This window comes from Stylophora pistillata, chromosome 3, assembly GCF_964205215.1.
Source record: "Stylophora pistillata chromosome 3, jaStyPist1.2, whole genome shotgun sequence".
Taxonomy (NCBI): Eukaryota; Metazoa; Cnidaria; class Anthozoa; order Scleractinia; family Pocilloporidae; genus Stylophora; species Stylophora pistillata.
Window position 1 is genome coordinate 39,660,433 of NC_142521.1, and position 18,540 is coordinate 39,678,972.

At 38.7% G+C, this 18,540-nt stretch overlaps 1 protein-coding gene across 4 annotated transcripts in view; it reads left to right on the top strand.

Annotated features, from left to right (window-relative positions):
• Positions 1-6,731: 6,731 nt before the first annotated feature.
• Positions 6,732-18,540, top strand: part of LOC111340599 (uncharacterized) — a 46,307-nt gene continuing 34,498 nt past the window's right edge. Inside the window, exons 1-5 of one of the 4 annotated variants that reach the window (XM_088752112.1) lie at positions 6,732-6,827; positions 15,187-15,219; positions 15,429-15,815; positions 16,257-16,625; positions 18,001-18,375. In XM_088752112.1, the coding sequence (XP_088608238.1) occupies positions 6,755-6,827; positions 15,187-15,219; positions 15,429-15,815; positions 16,257-16,625; positions 18,001-18,375 (1,237 nt within the window). In that variant the 5' untranslated portion in view covers positions 6,732-6,754. Of the gene's footprint in view, positions 6,828-11,280; positions 11,379-15,186; positions 15,220-15,428; positions 15,816-16,256; positions 16,626-18,000; positions 18,376-18,540 lie in introns of those variants that run through there. The other 3 variants (XM_088752113.1, XM_088752114.1, XM_088752115.1) reach the window with 3 other exon arrangements.

The following is an 18,540-nucleotide window of genomic DNA, read 5'->3' on the forward strand; positions in this document are numbered from 1 at the left end:
CAAACTTTTCTTGCTTTAAGCATTTTAGGTTCCGATAGGTGATATATTTGTGGTTCTTTGTTTTGTCTGTAGACCAACGTTTGAATAAACGTACAGCTAATACCGGAAAGCGATCAGAAATGCAACTATATGGACACTTGTTGTCTGCAATCCTGTTCGATTTTTTACTCTAGATATGATGAAGACATGATTTACTTATGGGACGCGTAGCGGACGATACAAGTTGTTTAAAATTAGAATCTCTAAGCTCTTTGACCAATCGATGGCTATTAAATTCTTTCTGGAGATAATCCAAGTTCATGTCACCCAGTAGAATTGTCTCCACATTTAATGAATAAGCGCGTTGGATATTTTCGGCCAGTCTATGCTCGTATTCGGCCTTTTGGCTTGGAGAACGATAAACTCCTGCCATAAGCAGCGACCGTTTAGATTTGAAGGGACAGACTTTGAACCAAAGGACTTCGAGCTCTAGTTCTTCGAGGTCAGTACGATGTAAAAATTTAAGCTCGTTGTTGATGTAGACAACGATGCCTCGGCCGTTTCCTGTTTGGCGGTCTTTTCTCAGAAGATCTAATCCGGGAATATTATCTAATCCCTCGGGATTTTTGTTTGAGAAAAAGTCTCGGTAATCATTAGAATGTCAAGGTTTTTCTTACCGTCCGTTTTTAAGACATGCATTTTTATCTCATCAAGCTTGGTCGTTGTTAGATAGTTCACGTTCCATTGACGGAGGGGAAGACCTCTGGTGGGGAGCTCAAAAGCGTCGTGTCCTCTCTGGTTAATTATTGTTGGTCCTGGATTTGAGGAAATATCACCACAAGCAAGTAGGGAAATAAAGACGTTAAGTTCAGCCATCAGCATTAGCTTCAGGTATTTGAGCAGTACTCTTACTTGCATTATTCTCTGGACCTTCGCCATCTTGGTCTTGTCGTAACTCTTCGAGTTTGGAACAAACACTTCGTAATCTGCCTTGAATGTAATACTACTAACATAAGAGGCAATTATGTCAGTAGATACTTGGCTTTGTAATTTCAGTGTCGGGAGGGTGGAAAGACCTCAGCATAACGACAAAAGTAAGAAAAAACAGCGAGCTCTTTCGGAGAGCGTGGCTGGTCGCGCCATGTTAGTAGAAAAAGAGGGAAACAGTAGGGTGAAAAATTTGGGATAGCTTATTCCAAAATGACGTATTTATTTCTTCAGTTCACATGCTTTGCAATTGACGTAAGAGGATATGAACCTCACCGACAAATGAAAGTTTGTGAAAAAGGCCGAGCCCCCCTCTAAATAGAACCCTTAAACTAATCGACTGATTTTTACGCCATTCAGATTAATCGAACCATGTACACTGAAAACAATTCTCAACTACAAGTCAACTAACAAGCTCTCGAAAGTAATTTGCCATTTCATTAAAAGTAAAAAACAAGCGCAGCAATAAAAACGGCAGAGAACTTTTAAGCTTCTTTTCTAAATCCCCTCTCTACATAGAGGTGCCTTTGACTGCTAATTTAAGGTTTTAGACTTGAGCTGTTGGTGGCAACATGCAAATCAAAAGAAGATCTTTTATGAAGAAAGGGCGTGAGTTTCTAAAGAAACTGTGGTGCTGCGTCGGTAGGAGTAACAAAGTAATTTGGTTTTATCAACTAAGTTGATAATGTGAATTGGCCACCGTAAAGGTTTAAAAGGTGACGTTTCGTGCGTTAGCCCCTCGTTCAACTCGCTCTAACGAAGGAGTATCGCTCGAAACGTCTGCTTTTAAACCTTTACGGTGGCCAATTACATTATCAACTTACAGAAATTACAGAAGATCTTTTATGGTTGGACTGGCCTTAAATTCCATTTTGCAAAAGTCACCAAAGCAACAATGGATAAGTATCACATTGACTTGTGTAAGATCAGATCGATTTATGATGATGATGAACTTTATTCATGTGTCAATTATAAAATAGCAGTAATAAAACCACTAAGTAAGGACACAACAAGATAGTTTAAATAAAATAATAAATAACTAAGTATTAATATACGACTAAATAGCATAAAATATACGAATAAATAGCATAAAATTTGTGGTCAGCAGAATTAGCCTAGGGGACCTTAAGACGTGGGGGGGGGGGGGGGGGGAGGAGGAGGAATAGTCTGAGCCTACCAAGCAGCCCACACAGCCCTCATCGTCCATTAACATTTCCAAATCCATTCCTCTAAGAGCCCTCTTACAACCCGCTAGTGAATTCAACGTCCTAATACGGGAAGGTAGCTTAGCCCATAGCACAGGTCCTAAATACCTAATGGAATGCCTGCCATAATTAATAGAGTTAAATCTTGGAATGGTAAATTCTTTAACTCTTAAGTTATACACTGTGTGATTTGCTGAAAATAAATCTTGTATATAGCTTGGTGCTAGCTTAAATTTTACTTTATACATGATGGTCGCTATATCTTGCAATCTACGGTTCACTGGGGTGGGCAATTTAGCCCTTTCTAACAACGGCCCATAGTTAGCGTTCCAGTCGTGGAAAACTGCCCTAAGACCCCTCCCCTGGACACGCTCCACATTTCTTGCATAACTTCACCTACAAAAGTGCCATACAGTACTCCAGTAAGTCAAATAGGGCAAGACTGCAGCCTTATACAGCTGCAGCTTAGCAGTGGTTGGTATCAAGTTGCGCAACCTTGTCATTACTCTCACTCTCTGACTAGCTTTTTTTTAAATCTCACTTATACGGAGATTAAAATTCAATTGAGAATCAATGCCTACACCTAATAATTTAATGTTTTGTTAGTAGGAAACTCTCTTACCTTCCATGTCAATATTGATATTGGCATCTTTTTTGCTTGCTAATGAGCATGCTACCATATTTAGTAAAGTTTCCCTGTAAACAGTTCTCTTTATACCAACTTGTTGCTGCAACTGCACTCTCCTGTAATCTTGTTTGGATTAACTGGACATCTTTACTTGCTTCCAAAAACTGGTGATCTTCCGCATACATGGAGATATTCGGCTTCATTACATAAGTCAGATCATTCTGATAAAGATTCCACATCAAAGGCCCAAGAGAAGAGCCTTGAGGGCACCCTTCCAATAAAGGAAGACATCTTCCAATAAAGGAAAGACTCCTATAGTATGTTTGTATAGTATGTTTGCATAGTATGTTTGCTCCTATAGTATGTTTCCAAACCATGCTCCCGTCCTTATGTACGGGAGCATGGTTTGGAATATCTGTGACGCTAAAGAACTCCACTGTCCCCTAAGGTTACAGAAAAGGGCTGCCCGAGTAATTCTTGGAGTGGACTCTTATTCTAGAAGTGTTGTAAACTTTAGTAAACTATGCTGGTTGCCCTTTTTTGATGAAATCAAATTAAATAAATGTACAATGATTTTTAAGAGCCTTAAAGGCGATGTTCCGATTTACATCAGAGACTTGCACAAGACGAACAGTTCTGTACACAATAGATCTACTAGATATGGCAATTTAAATTTAGTGTGTCCCAAATACTTAAGAAATAACGATGGTGGCAAGGCATTTAGTGTTTACGCAGTTAGGTTATGGAACAGCCTTCCCCATGATATCAAAAATAAGCCTAGTGTAAAACTATTCAAAACAGCTGTGAAAAAGCATCTTATAAGCTCATAATGAAACCTAGACAACTTTGAAACAATATTAAGCAATAGTATATTGCCTAATTTTAATTTTTTTATAAATTGATTTTATCTTTCTCAATATTTTTAATCTATCCTGCTATTTCTATTATAGAATTTTGTAATTATTTATATATTTATTTATTTATTTACCAGTTTTTTGTAATGTTGTATAATCTAGTTAGAGGGCCACAGGTTTGTCAGCTATACAGCTGTTACGTGTCCCCCTCTATAGATAAAGTCCTTACTTACTTACTTACCCTCTTACCACCTTCCTCCATCCGCTTGTTGTGTTCCCTAGCTTCACTCTTGCTTGGCGATTTTCAAAATATGATGCCATGAGTTTGAGGCTGACATCATCAAAGCTGTATGCTCTTAGTTTAGCCAACATGAGTGGTGGGAACAGACAATCAAACGCCTTACTCATATCTGTTGACAACACACCAACACACTCCCCATTGTCCAATGAGTGCCTCTAGTTCTCAGTCAGGTACAACAAGGCAGTCTCGCAACTGTTCCTCTCTCTATATGCAGTCAAATGGTCACACAGGCGATTATTATAGTTTTCAGTGATTTGGGAAGAAAGGAGTTGCTCAAAGATTTTCTTAATAAAAATTTGCACAGTCACAGGATGATAGTTTTCTTTTTGCAGTTGATCATCTTTCTTGTGAACTGGGGTCCATTCTCCCTTCTTCCAGTCAGTTGGCCAATACCCCAGCTTAATGCAGATGTTAAACAGATTGGCAAGTGGTACAGCCAATTCACTAGCCCCAGATATAAGTGCCCTCGGGGGGATTAGATCCCTTCCCATAGCCTTGCCTAGCTTCAGCTTTTTAAGCCTGTCCTCTACTTCACAAGGTTTAACGCTTTGGAAAGAGAAGAACTGACCATTATCGTGGTTAGCCGCCCTTATGGCCATCACACTGCTCTGATTGTCAAAATCACCCAGAGAGCACTTATTTATATCCAATTGGCCAATACCATCAGCAGTTGTTGCAAAATACTCCCCAAAAGCCTCGGAGATGTCAACCTTATTACTACTAGCTTGCCCATTAATATTAAGCTTAATGTCTGAGACTTGCCTGCAGTTTGACTTTGATGACAAGAAGGGCATAAAAGTTTTAAAAAAAGTCTTGTGGTTTGTTCTTAAAATCCTCTGCTTTTATTTTCCAATAGCTCTTTATTGCTTTCCTACGCAGTCTAGTCGCCTCATTTCGAAACTTTTTAAGATTGGTCAAATCCTCTGGAGCATTTGTCCTCCGGTATCGCCTAGCAGCCCTGCGTCTTGCCTGTACTGCCTCCTTCCACTCTGAGTTCATATATGGTACATCCTGATCTCTAACACGCATTTGTTTGAATGGCATATGGTCATTGACAATCTCCGTCAGTAGTGTACTTACAAAACCAACCCGATCCTCTACGCTATCGAAAACTTCCCCAACATGCCAAGGTGCTGAATTAGGGTGTTTTTGAAATTTCTCCTCATAAAAGTTCTTAACTGAACGGAATTTGATAATTCTAGGCTTGACTTTAGCTGCTGTGTCTTGCATGAAGCCATACACTAGTGGGTGGTCACTAACACCAGGTTCGTAAATTCCACTCTGGACAAATAAATGAGCTTTATTGGTCCAGGTAACGTCAGTGAAGGTCTTGGTAGTCTTACCAGCCCTAGTTTGAATCCTAGTTGGCCTCGTAATTACACACTCAAGTCCATGGGTCTCCTCTGTATCAATCAACAACTAGCCTTCAGGCTTATCAGGGCGGAGTCTATCAAGGCTTAAATCCCCCACTAACACAAATGCATGTCCCTGCAGTGAGACCCAGTTACAAAAGTGATTAATCTCCTCCTCCAGTTGCAGTTTATATATATACTTGCTGACAAGAGGTTTGGGAGCGCGATACAAGCCAGCCATAATAACACGTCTCCCTTTGAGCTCAACGTCAAAAAGCAATGATTCAATAGTTTTGTAGCTGCCAGGAACTTTTAACCGTTTGCAGATCACATTGCATGACGTATAAACCAAGAGACCACCTCCTCCTTTCTTCCTGTCACTTCGGTAAAGCTGGTACCCTGGTATAGCAAATTGTGCATCGGGATAGGAAGAGTCAATTTTGGTTTCATCAATGAACATCACTTGAATTCTTAGCTTTTGTATAATTTCACTCATCTCTTCAAATTTTTTCTGATAGCTTTAGATATTCAAATGTGCTATCAAGAAATTAGAGCTGTACTTCACTCGAACATCCATAAAACTTGCAAAATCACGGTCCTGAGAGTCAATCTGGTCTGTATAATCCATGACAGCTGGTTCATTCCTGAATAAATCTTCAAGGGTGGTGTTTCCAATTCCATGAAATGGTAAATCGTTATGCGTGGAGATAGTCATACACGCTGAGCAGACCCAAGTCTTGTTTGGTAAATCCTGAATTCTTTTGTATTCGCTGGGTGTCACATTCGCACACTTTATGTGACTTAGCCCCTTACAACAATCACAGAGTACAGCCCGACGATTTCTTGCCAGGGTTCTTGAACACACACCACACTTGGGCTTTGCCGAGGGCCCGGGGCTCAGAGACACATCCCCGCTTATTGCCACACGAGTTAGCTGAAATGTGGAGGTCGAATTTGGATACCGCTTGATACTCCCCACGAGATACCTCACGCCATCTGACTCGAACCGATCAACACTACGAAAACGGATAACCGAGTTTAATTCCGCTCGAAAATTCGTACTGCATATCTGTTGTATCATTGGAGCTTTTCCATACCTTTCCGCCATAATTTGTGATAAATAACAAGTTTTTTTCATGAAAAATACGGCATATGAGGCCAAAATTGTCGATTGATGTTTGTTTATCATCAAGCGCATGAGAGTGAAAGACACAGGTTGTTTTCTTGGAAAGCAGAAGCGCACCGTTAATCGAAGACCAATTTACCGTAACTGTTGTAACCATGTGGTACAGATAAAATATATAAAAGAGTCCGACCGTCGTTTCTTGGAAAGCAGATGTGCGTCACTACTCGGAAATCAATTTACCGTAACTATGGTGCCCCTGATCACATTAGTTATACGCATGAGTGATAACTCTATATCATCAACTAGAAAATGCAACTCAACGATGTCGGGTAGCAGGATTATGTGGGTTTTTTTGTTCCTGTTAATTGTGATCCTTATTACCGATATCTCCAAAGGTAAGTAAAAATGTATTTCTTCTCTTTGTGATTTGCCAAAGCATCTTGAAGCAAAGATTTACCGAAAAAAGTTTTAAGATGACCGTTGCGCTTGAGGACGCCGACAATCTAGAAATGCCGCAAACAGAAAGCGGAAAGAACATGTGGTCGCGTCAACCCATTGTTCATATTTTTTTAGGTTTAGAACCTTTCAGCGAGAAATATTTTTGAGTTGCAGAAAGGGAGTTATAGCAACTGCCATGTTTAACTATATAGTTTCGAGCCATGCCTCATTCAATATCTTTAAAAGACATCCTAACTATGTGTTTGAATTCTGAATAATCAGGCTTTTGTGTGCGAATCGTCGAGTCAAGCGACTAGAATGTTCTACACCTTTGATCTTTATGCTATGTTTAATGTTTAAAATAAATGATACTGAATAGGGATACGTCGTATCATAAAATCATTATGTTTATTAGCGGGGTAAAGGTTTCACCTACTAATACCACTGCCTATAGACCGCAGAGTTCATGATTAAAATTAAATGAAGCATCTGTTCAGTTGTTTATCAGATGTCTGTGAAACATCATTTGCTATAAGTCTGTTATCATGATTTACTTTAAACAGGAATTGCATTTGTATCAACGTTTTTCAATAAGCACTTTGAAGAAACGTCAAGAGGATAGCAACAGGAATCGCTGATATTTTCATTGAACAAGGCCCATATGTTGCGTTGCTTAAAATTTCTATGTGAATCAAGAACCGGAAATTATGCAGAGCAGAACACGCGGCTATCCAAATACTTCATGTTTATTTAATGCATAAAGGCTGATAGTTTCGAAAGAAACTGTTTGGGGCTGCGTCGGTGGGAGTAACGAAATAATTTGGATATATCAACAAAGTTGAAATGGTAAATTGGCCACCGTAATGATTACAAAAGCTGACGTTTCGAGCGTTAACCCTTCGTCGGAGCGAATGATGAAGGGCTAACGCTCGAAACGTCAGCTTTTGTAATCATTACGGTGGCCAATTTACCATTTCAACTTTGTTGATATATCCAATTTATTTAATGCAGTTTTCAAGTTTACATATAGGTAATGATGTGTCACCTGTAAATGTGTCTTCTAGACCGCCCTAACTGGCAGTCACTATTATTTGTGATGCTCATACGGTCAGGTGATATAAGGATTGGACATGGTTAATCTTCTGTGACCTGTCAAACGTGCAATCAAATGATATTTAAACTTGGCTAAATTAAACCGACCGAAATTTCCTAGCATGAAGCAGTAGCGGCACTTAAAAGGGGAGAACATAAAGTACACGTGCTGTAAAAAAAACAAAAGCGGTTGAATTCGTTCAGGAGAAGAAATTTGTTAAACAATTTAACTATAAAGAATTGCGATAAAATCGAAACTCTTAAAAAATGAAAAACCATCCTAGTTTAAGAAAAATGCGACGACGTTTCGACGTGCGCTTAACGTCATTATCAAGTCATGGCCAAGTCATGATCAATAAGAATGAGAACGAATATAAATGTAACAGAATTCCTAAGAGACACGGATAACAAAATTGGATGACATCTTGGCCATCATGCCTGACCCAAACGAAGCTAACATTTTCCTCGACATGGTTGATAAGCAATTTTCTGTTCTGAAGAGTTGTAGATCAAAGTTTGATTGTCTAATTTCTGAGATGTTATTTATGATTAAGGAACTGAACCCCGAGTTAAATACTCAGAAAGACTCTCTTCGCGCCAAACTGTTTATGTGACTCTGCGTGCAAATATGTGACTCTTTGTGTGAATTCTTTGTTATGTACATATTTCAATTTTTTTTAGCCATGTCTCTTAGGAATTCTTTTGCAATTTATATTCGTTCTCATTTCACTCGTTGTCGCATTTTCTTAAACCAAGATGGTTTTTAATTTTTTGAAACTTTTCGATTTTATCGCAATTCTTTATAGTTAAATTGATCTCGTTTAGTCATTACTAATTAGTGTTTATCGGTGTCACGCGAAAACTGTGATTAAAATAATTCAATACTTAAATAGGAAAAATAGCTATTTTGCACACATCGAAAAGTAATGCAAATAAAACTAGTTCGAAGGCAATTAGAGAAGTTCTTAAGTTAAATAACTTGTATTTTTCATCTTTAAAGTCTTATCTAATCGACTTGTAAAACAAGATGAAACGCCACGATGCCTGTCTTGTAGTATTCGATTTTTCCCGGAACAAACAACCTACTTTGCATTCCTTTGCTTTCAGCGTAAATCTAAGTATGAAGATACTTTGGGAGAGTAAACGTCAATTCGATCAATAAGTTATTCTGACGAATATGAGAAAGTTGATATTTCAATATTTTCGACTGTTAATACAGTCAATGGTAAAATATGAACATTGTCACTTAATAACAGTCAATGTTTCTATCTCACTACACCTTTCCTAAGAATGGCGATTTATGAAGCAAATTTCGTCTACAAGTGACTTTTTATGCATCCTAGTTTTACTTTATGACGCAGGAGGCCATCAAGGGTAAAGGCTCTTGTTAAAACTGATTTTGGTAAAGTTCGAGACGGTGACTAAACATTTCAGTCGCCATTCTTAGATTGTCGTGATTTATTTTTCAATAACGAAGAAGTGTTGCGGTAGAGTCTGAATTCTCTGTTTTTCGTTTGGTATTTGCCATATCAGCTTTCAAACGATCATGCACAGACTTTTGCCGCTTTCAACGATACATAATATGTATAACTCTGAAGTACTCCACCTACCTTTCGAAGGAGACCCAGACTTTGGTAAATGTGGGAGATTGAGACTCAAAAAGAAAAAGGACTTCAAAAGGAAACGCACTGAAAGCGAGACATTGAGACTTGTCGCCAAAGTTGTCGAGATTTCGAGAGTGGTATAGCCACTATTTTAAAAGGTGAAATTGCGCCTGAGTGTGCGGATTTCATTGAGACGGGGAAAAGAGACGAGAGGTTGATAACAGAGCCTGTTAGAAATATATAAGAATATGACAGTCATAAGCGCGTGACAATTGATTAATGTTACGTTTTATATCAGAGATGATGTTAGCGATGACGTAATTGTATTTCCTCAGAAATCTGATCGCGCGTATATATTCAACAGAATAGAAAGGTGCGACAGTTACTGAGAAGACATTGCAGTCATAGGGAGTGATTTAGCTGTGAACATTAAAAAGTATTCAACGAGACCGAGTAAGAACTTGATTTAAACAATAACAATATATAATGAAGAATTAGTCCATCGAAGTAAATGGTAGAAATTATTTCTGTAGGAATGAAATTTACATGCTTTCTTTCGATAAATAAACTGTGCGCAACGTACTGAGCTTGCCCTTAATTGTATCAGCAAAAAAATAGAATGATATCAAGATTTTAATTTATTCGAAGAATGAATTAGAATTCTGCGCCTAGGTTAATATTTATCCTAACAGTAGGGAGTTATTTTAGAGTGAAAAACTTTGGGATAGCTTATTCCAAAATGGCGCGTTTATTTCTTCAATTCGCATGCTTTGCAATTGACACGAGAGGAAAGGAACCTCAGCTACATATGGAAGTTTGCAAAAAAGGCTGTGCCCCCTTCTAGATAGAACTCTGAAAATAAATGACCAGCTTTTACGCCATTCAGATTAATCGAACCATGTAGACTGAAAACAATTCTCAACTACAAGTCAACTAACAAGCTCTCGAAAGTAATTTCCCATTTCATTAAAATTAAAAACAAACGCAGCAATAAAAACAGCAGAGAACTTGTTAGCTTTTTTTCTAAATCCCCTCTCTACATAGAGATGCCATCGACCGCTGATTTAATGTTTTAGACTTGAGCTGTTGGTAGCAAAATACAAATCAAACGAAGATCTTTTATGAAGAAAGGGCGTGAGTCTCTAAAGAAGTGTGGTGCTGCGACGGTGAGGGTGACGAAGTAATTTGGTTTTATCAACTAAGTCGATAATGTAAATTGGCCACCGTAAAAGTTTAAAAGCTGACTTTTCGAGCGTTAGCCCCTTGTTCAATCCACTCTATAGAAGGGCTAACGCTAGAAACGTCTGCTTTTAAACCTTTGCGGTGGCCAATTCACATTATCAACTTACAGAAATTACAGAAGATCTCTTATGGTTGGACTGGCCTTAAATGCCATTTCGCAAAAGTCACCAAAGTAACAATGGATAAGTATCACACTGACTTGTTTAAGATCAGATCGATTTATCATCAAGCGCATAAGAGTGAATGTCACAGGTCGTTTTCTTGGAAAGCAGAAGCGCATCATTAATGGAAGACCAATTTACCGTAACTGTGGTAACCATGGTGCGCGTGAAGGCAGGTGGTACAGACAAAATAGACAAAAGAGTCCGACCGTCGTTTTCTTGGAAAGCAGAAGTGCGTCGCTACTGAAATTCAATTTACCGTAGCCATGGTGCCGCCTAAAGGCATAAGTTATACGCATGAGTGATAACTCAATATCATTAATTACAAAATGCAACTCAACGATGTCGGGTAGGAGGATTATGTGGGTTTTTTGGTTCCTGTTAATTGTGATCCTTATTATCTCCAAAGGTAAGTAAAAAGGTACTTCTTCTCTTCGTGATTTACAAAAGCATCTTGGCATTATCTTCTCCCAGCAAAGATTTATCGAAGAAAGTTTTAAGATGACCGTTGCGCTTGAGGACGCCGTCAATCTACAAATGCTGCAAACAGAAGGCGGAAAGAATATGTTGATGCGTCTACGCGTTGTTCATAATTTTTTAGGCAGTCCTGCTTAATATCTTGTCGCCCACCAAGGTTCGGCTTTAAAAGGCTTTCAAATCTGAAGAGTAATCCCCAAAACGAGTTCGAAATAAGTCGCATTTCAGAAACAAGAATCATAGCAGCCAAGTCTCATTAATGGAAGCCAATAAGTTTCTGTCACTCTAGATTTAGAACCTTTTATCGAGGAATATTTTTAAGTTGCAGGAAGGGATTTATAGCATCTACCATGTTTATTTTGTATAGTTTCGAGCCATGCCTCATTCAATATCTTTTAAAAGATATCCTAACTATGTGTTTGAACTTTGAATCGTCGAGTCAAGCGAATAGAACGTTCTACACCTTTTTTTCCTGTATGCTATGTTGACTGTTCAAAATAAACGGTCAATAGGGTTACGTCGCATGATAAAGTCATTATGTTCGTTAGCGAGGTAAAGGTTTCACCTACTAATGCCAGTGTCTATAGACCGCAGAGTTCATAATTAATATTAAATGAAGCATTTATTCAGTTGTTCATCAGATGTCTGGGAACTATCATTTGCTATAAGTCTGTTATCGGGATTTACTTTAAACAGGAATTGGATTTTTATCAGCGTTTTTCAATAGCAGCAGGAATCGCTGATCTTTTCATTGAAAAAGGCCCAAATGTTGCGTTCCTTAAAATTTCTATTTGAATCAATAACCGGAAATTATGTAGAGCAAAACAGATGCGGCTATCCAAATACTTCGTGTTTATTTAACGCAGCTTTTAAGTTTATACATGGGTAATGATGTGTCACGTATAATTATTCAAATTACCTGTGTCTCCTAGACCACCCTAGCCGGCAGTAACATTTGTTTGTGATGCCCATACGGTCGGGTGAAATAAGGATTGGACATGATTAATCTTCTATGACCTGTCAAAACTTGCAATTCAATGATAATTAAACTTTACCACTTTTATAGAAATGCTTGGCTAAATTAAACTGACCGAAATTTCCCAGCATAAAGCAGTAGCGGCACTTAAAAGTGGAGAACAATAAGCACACGTCCTGTGATAAAATAAAAGCGATTGAATTCGTTTAGTCAATACAAATTAGATTCAATACTTGAATAGAAAAATGCCTATTTTGCACACATCGACATGTAAAAATAAAACTAGTTCGAAGACATTTAGAGGAGTTCTTAAGTTAAATGACTTCCGCTTTTTTATCTATAGAAGTCTTTGCTAATCGAATTCTAAAACAAGATGAAACGCAATGATGCCTGTCTTGTAATATTCGATTTTTTCCGGAACGCTCTGATCACAAACAAACTACTTTCCATTCTTTCACTTTCAGCGTAAATCTAAGCATGAGGATACTTTGGGAGGGTAAGCGTCAATTCGATCAATAATTTTTTCTGACGAATTGATATTTTAATATCATCGGCTGTTAAGACAGTCGATGGTAAAATATATGAACATTGCCACAGTCAATGTTTTTATCTCACTACACATTTTCTAAGAATCGTAATTTATGAAGCAAATTTCACGTACAAGTGACTTTTTATGTATCCTAGTTTTACTTTTTGATGCAGGACACCATCAAGGGTAAAGGCTCTTGTTAAAACTGATTTGGTTAAAGTTCGAGACGGTGACTAAACATTTCAGTCGCTATTGTTAGGTTGTTTTGATCTATTTTTCAATGACGAAGAAGTGTTGCGGTAGAGTCTAAATTCTCTGTTTTGCGTTTGTTGTTTGCCACATCAGCTTTTCTATAGCAGTATTTTCAAACGATTCGGCATGCACAGACTTTTAGCTCTCTCAACGATACATGTAACTGCGAAGTACTCTAGCTAACTTTCCAAGGAGACCCTCCACTATAAGAACAAATCCCAGACGTTTTTTAGTATTTAGTAGCAGACTCTAAGACTCAAAAAGGCCTACTCTGGGGCCTTAAGTCGCTGTAACTTTGAGCGACTTTGGGCGCCGATTTAAGGCCACTTAAGCAAATTTGGCAGAAAAAACGTGATTGCGACTTTAGGCGATTTAAGGCGACTCAAGCAAAACTGGCAGAAAAAGCATTGCAACTTTAGGCGATTTAAGGCGATTTAAGGCGACTTAAAGCGATTTTATTTGACTGATGTGCTAAAATCAAAGTTAGCAACAGTCTCTCCATAAAGGCCTTAAAAATATTTACAGAATCCCTTGCAATAAACTCAAAAGTCATGATTAGAGTGGGGTGCGCGTGAATGGGGTAAATTGGGAAGGGTGGAACCCTTATAACATTACGTACTTAAGGCGACTTTAGGCGACTTTAACTCTATATCTGAGAACGAAACATCGAGAGTTATCGCCAAAGTTGACGACATTTCGAGAATGGCACAACCACCATTTTAAAAGGTGAAATTACCTCTGGGTGTGCGGATTTCGCTGGGAAGGGGAGAAGAGACGAGGGGTTGAGAACAGAGCCAACAGCAACTCATTAATCATGTTCTGACTGTTGCTCAGCTCCACTGAATACTGTGCGTATCAGTTCGTTGGCTGGAAATTTTTAATTTTTTTTTTATTTGTTGTTTACACACAAGAAATTGTTCTGTTGTCACGAATCGTGACCTGCTACAGAGGAGATAAATGACAGTAGTAGAGTTAACTGTTTCGATCTACATTTAAATCAGCAAGAGCTAGAGAAGGGACTTTTAGGGAGCAGAGGGCTTTTCACAAATTAACCGCCTCCCGGTTAGCTCAATGGATAGAGCGCTGGACTGTTGTGCGGGAGGTCGAGGGTTCGAGCCCCGGCCGGACCAACACTCAAGGTCTTAAAGTAATTGAGAAGAATTTTCTACCTTTCTCTAACATCAAAAAATGGTTAGATATTCTAGTCTTCTCGGATAGGGACGAATAAATGGAGGTCCCGTCTCCTGCAGGGTTGGGGTAGGAGACGTTAATTTCCCACACACGAGATTACTGTGTGATGGGTGTCCTTCCAGGGGGTGGGATGGGTGGGAAGGTGAGATCGATAGACTGAAGCAGCTGCCAGAGGCGCCTGATATGCTGACGTCTGTTCTCAACCTTACACTGCACCCGTATTCAGCCTCTGGGCTGCAAGTGGTCAGATATAAACTATATTCACATATTCACATATTCACAAATTAAGATCTTGATAATACCTCGAGAGTAAAAAGGATCCACTTTCACCTCACAGTAACCCCAGCTCTTTGGCCCACATGAGAGGCGTCTAAACTAAACTAGGATTACAATGACGAGTACAAACTTCGTAATTAGAATGAGATTTAAAACTTCTGGCCTTGCCTTGCATCCGTAAGAAAATTAATTCAGCCCAGCCAAAATCTTGCAATGAACGTGCGTCTCATACGAAACTATCATTGACTAGCCTACGAAAATAGCGTTCAAGTGCCCAGAAAATAAAATCTTTTTAATAGAAACTCATAGTTAAAAAAACTCGGCTGAGAATTCATTGTGGTCTCACCGATGAATACCATCGTAGTATACAGCTTCCAATAAAGCTAAATACGAGCCTTGTCTGCTTTCCTCTTTTGCTCAGATGACCTTGAACTTGTTAGGATTTGGGATGAACCGTTTCTATACGCCTTCAGTTAAGTAAGGTTTTCACATGTTCGTTCTTTGTATTTGTTGCAGCTTCCTCCCAGACCGATCGGGTGACAAATGATCGTAAGTATTAGTATTCGTCACAGATATCTGCATTAAAAAAATCTACCGTTTTGTTTTATGTTTAAGTCTCGTTTTAACTAAGGAAATGGTAACAATTTAATGTGCTAGAATGAATTCCATTTTTTAATTTATATATTTTTGGAATTCTATCAAGTTCGTCTGCAGGTGGAAAGCAAAACACTGAAAAATAGATGCTCTCTCTCTTTCAGCTTGCACATTTCCTGGAGAATCCATTGATGGTTCGAGTGGCCACCTTTCCAGCCCCAATTTCCCCGACAACTTTAATGCGAACAACATTTGTATTTGGAATATCACGGTTCCTAGTGGGAAAATCATAAAACTGACCTTCTTGAGCTTCACCTTGGTAATGAATGAAAACCAAAACTGTACTGAAGCGGCGACGACGAGTGCCCGAGTTTTTATCATAAATGTTGCATCGCATGAAGGAGATCCTAATAACTTGAAACTTTGTGGTCAAAATCTTCCCCATCCTGTTTACTCCGAGGGAAACTTCATTCAAGTGAGGTTTGAATCCCGCAACGGAACTGTAAACAAAGGGTTCAATATATCTTATAAGGCGATAGATGGTGAGTTATGTAAGTGATTTTTTCTTATGGTAATTCATTTAAGAAGGTAAATATACCGTATGTTATTTACCAGACGAGAAAAAGCTATGCTCCCGGGTCTTGGGTACGCCCTAGGCCAAAGAAATGGAAGATTTATGTGAGTGATTTTTGAATTAAGAAGCTTATCAAGGCAAGCTTTTGTACAATGTCTCTCTTTTATTTCATGCACGTTACTTTGACTCAAATAAAAGGCTGCAAAATGCGAAAATTAGCTGTAGGTGGTAGTAAAAATTAATTATCCAGTCGATAACGGTGGACTTTAACCTTGGTGGAAAAAATCAAAATTAAAATGGTTCCTAAGAGAAAGAAGATTTGCCCGCAATGTTTCGATGGGAGTTAAGTAACTTCAGTTATAATAATAGGCAAGATGTATTCGGCTGAGACTGACACAGTCTTTGTTACTCTTTTCAGTGTGCCCCACAGATATGATCCTCAACGATACAACAGGTTCTTTCTCCTCTCCCTTTTATCCAAAAAACTATCCATTCAACCAGACATGTAGCTGGAAGATTATAGGAAAGCAAGGACACCACGTTGAGCTTACAATGCCAGAGTACAATCTGCAACCATGTGACGCTTGCTCGTGTGATTCTCTCGAAGTTCAAAATAGCTTCAGTGATGATTCCGCGGCTGGAAAATTGTGTAGTACACCCAGGAGTGTGAATTTAACGTTCTATTCACTACACGAAAGCTTGAAGGTGGTGTTTGTGTCCGATAATATGTTTATGGATTATAAAGGCTTTGAGGCAACTTACAAGCTGTTGAACTACAGTCCTCCAAGTAAGTAGTGAAAATAACTTCGTAAAATCTCAGTTGAAATCTAATGTTCTTACTTCGGAATATTTAACGCTGCAAATGGACCAGAAATAGTAGACGGTCAGCGGTCTGAACGGCGCGCGCGTAAATTTCAGTATTTAATATGGCCGACGGACGAAGGAAAAATTATTCGAAGGGCTATTACCACACCTCAAATGCTCTTAGTTCTGCAGATTTCGTGAAGAATAGATCAAAAAGAAGGAAAAGCCCTCCCTTTCAATGATGTCTCCACTAAAAAAAAATTTCCTAGGTTGAAAAGAAGTTCTGGGGGAACATCAAACATGGCATTTAATATTACTATAGTTTCCCCTTAAATTTCCGCTTCTTTTCGATTTTTGGCCAATTATTTTGTTGGCGGCTTTTTTTATCTTTAGGTAATTCATATATGGTAATTAAAATGTGTTTAAAAAATGGCGGGCTAAGTAAAAAGAAAACAAACCGCTCGAAGGAGTATTTTTGCCCAGGTATTGGCTTCCTTTCCTTGCATCGCGCATTTCTGGAAAATGCCACTTTACAAATTCAAAAGGCACCGTGTTGAGGGATGTTTTTGGAGCGAAAGAAAGTTTGCTCTGCGGGTTAAACTTCTTATCCTTCGGATATGATGGTGGGGAACCGAATTGATGTAACCGTTTCCTCATAGCAGACTAAAGAAACCATGAAAGTAAGCCCTATTTCAAAGATAAGTGAAAGAGGAAAGTGTGGCTGTTATATGAGGTTATTGGAATGAAAACGCACTGTCTAAAACCAGCTTTTTCTCACTTTTCTTTCAATTGAAATACGATTCGAACTAGCAGTAATGGCGTAAAATGCAAAATATTTTTATTTCCCTATTACTTTCTCTATACTTCCAAGCCATATTTACTCCGCATTTCCGCGCTAAGAGCATACTGGCGGTCATTTTGGCCGCCATCTTGTATAAGATTTCTGGTTATGCTATATTTCGTTCCCCATACTATTTTCTATAACGCGTTCAAATTCTCAAAACTTCCTCGCGTAACTTAGCACCACCTCACACAAAGTGTGACGCTTTCATGAAATAATCTTTAGCCTTTTGTCGAGACGTGATCTTGGAACGCTTGTACGCCATTCTCCGAGGACGACGACTGATTCCCCCTCTTTTCCACCTGAGAACCACGTCTTCCTCCTCCTCCTCCTCCTATCACAGGCCATAAATAATAAATGATCCCTAACTACGTTCTAGTCAGATCACTAAAGTTATGATATGGTTTTGTTTTTTTCACCTACATGTTGACTGTACTCTATTTCCTTTTGAAATTCCTTTCCACACCAATCCATTATTACTCTCCCACATTCACTTGGATATTTTTCCTTTTTTCAGTTTGTCCAAAGGAAGCAATTCTTCTCTCAGGGGAAAGCGGGAAAATAAGCAGCACAAACTATCCAAAGAGTAACTACACTGCGTCCAGAAACTGTACATGGATCATTACCGTGCCAGTTGGAAAAATAGTTAAGTTTGTGTTTACTGACTTTGTCTTCAGTGCGTGTTCAACCAAACCTTGTTCGGATTCTTGTTCTTATGTGGAGCTTTATGATGGTGGGTCAACAAGCTTTCCTTTGCTGGGGCGATATTGTCAGGGGTCGCTTTGGAATGAGTCTCAGTTCTCGAGTGGAAACAAAATGTTTGTAGCGTTCCATCCTGGACAAACAGTTGATCGTGGATTTGAAGCGGAATATGAATCTGATACAACCATTGGTAAGTACCCTGAAAATTATTTCTGAATATCCTGTCTTGATCATTTCTAAGAATATTAACCAGCAGGCATAATCGTTTGGTATAACTTTTCATGCCTCCCCAAAAGCTGCAGTCATCCTTGGTGTTGTTTACCTCTGCAATGATTGATAAATATTCGATCTTTCG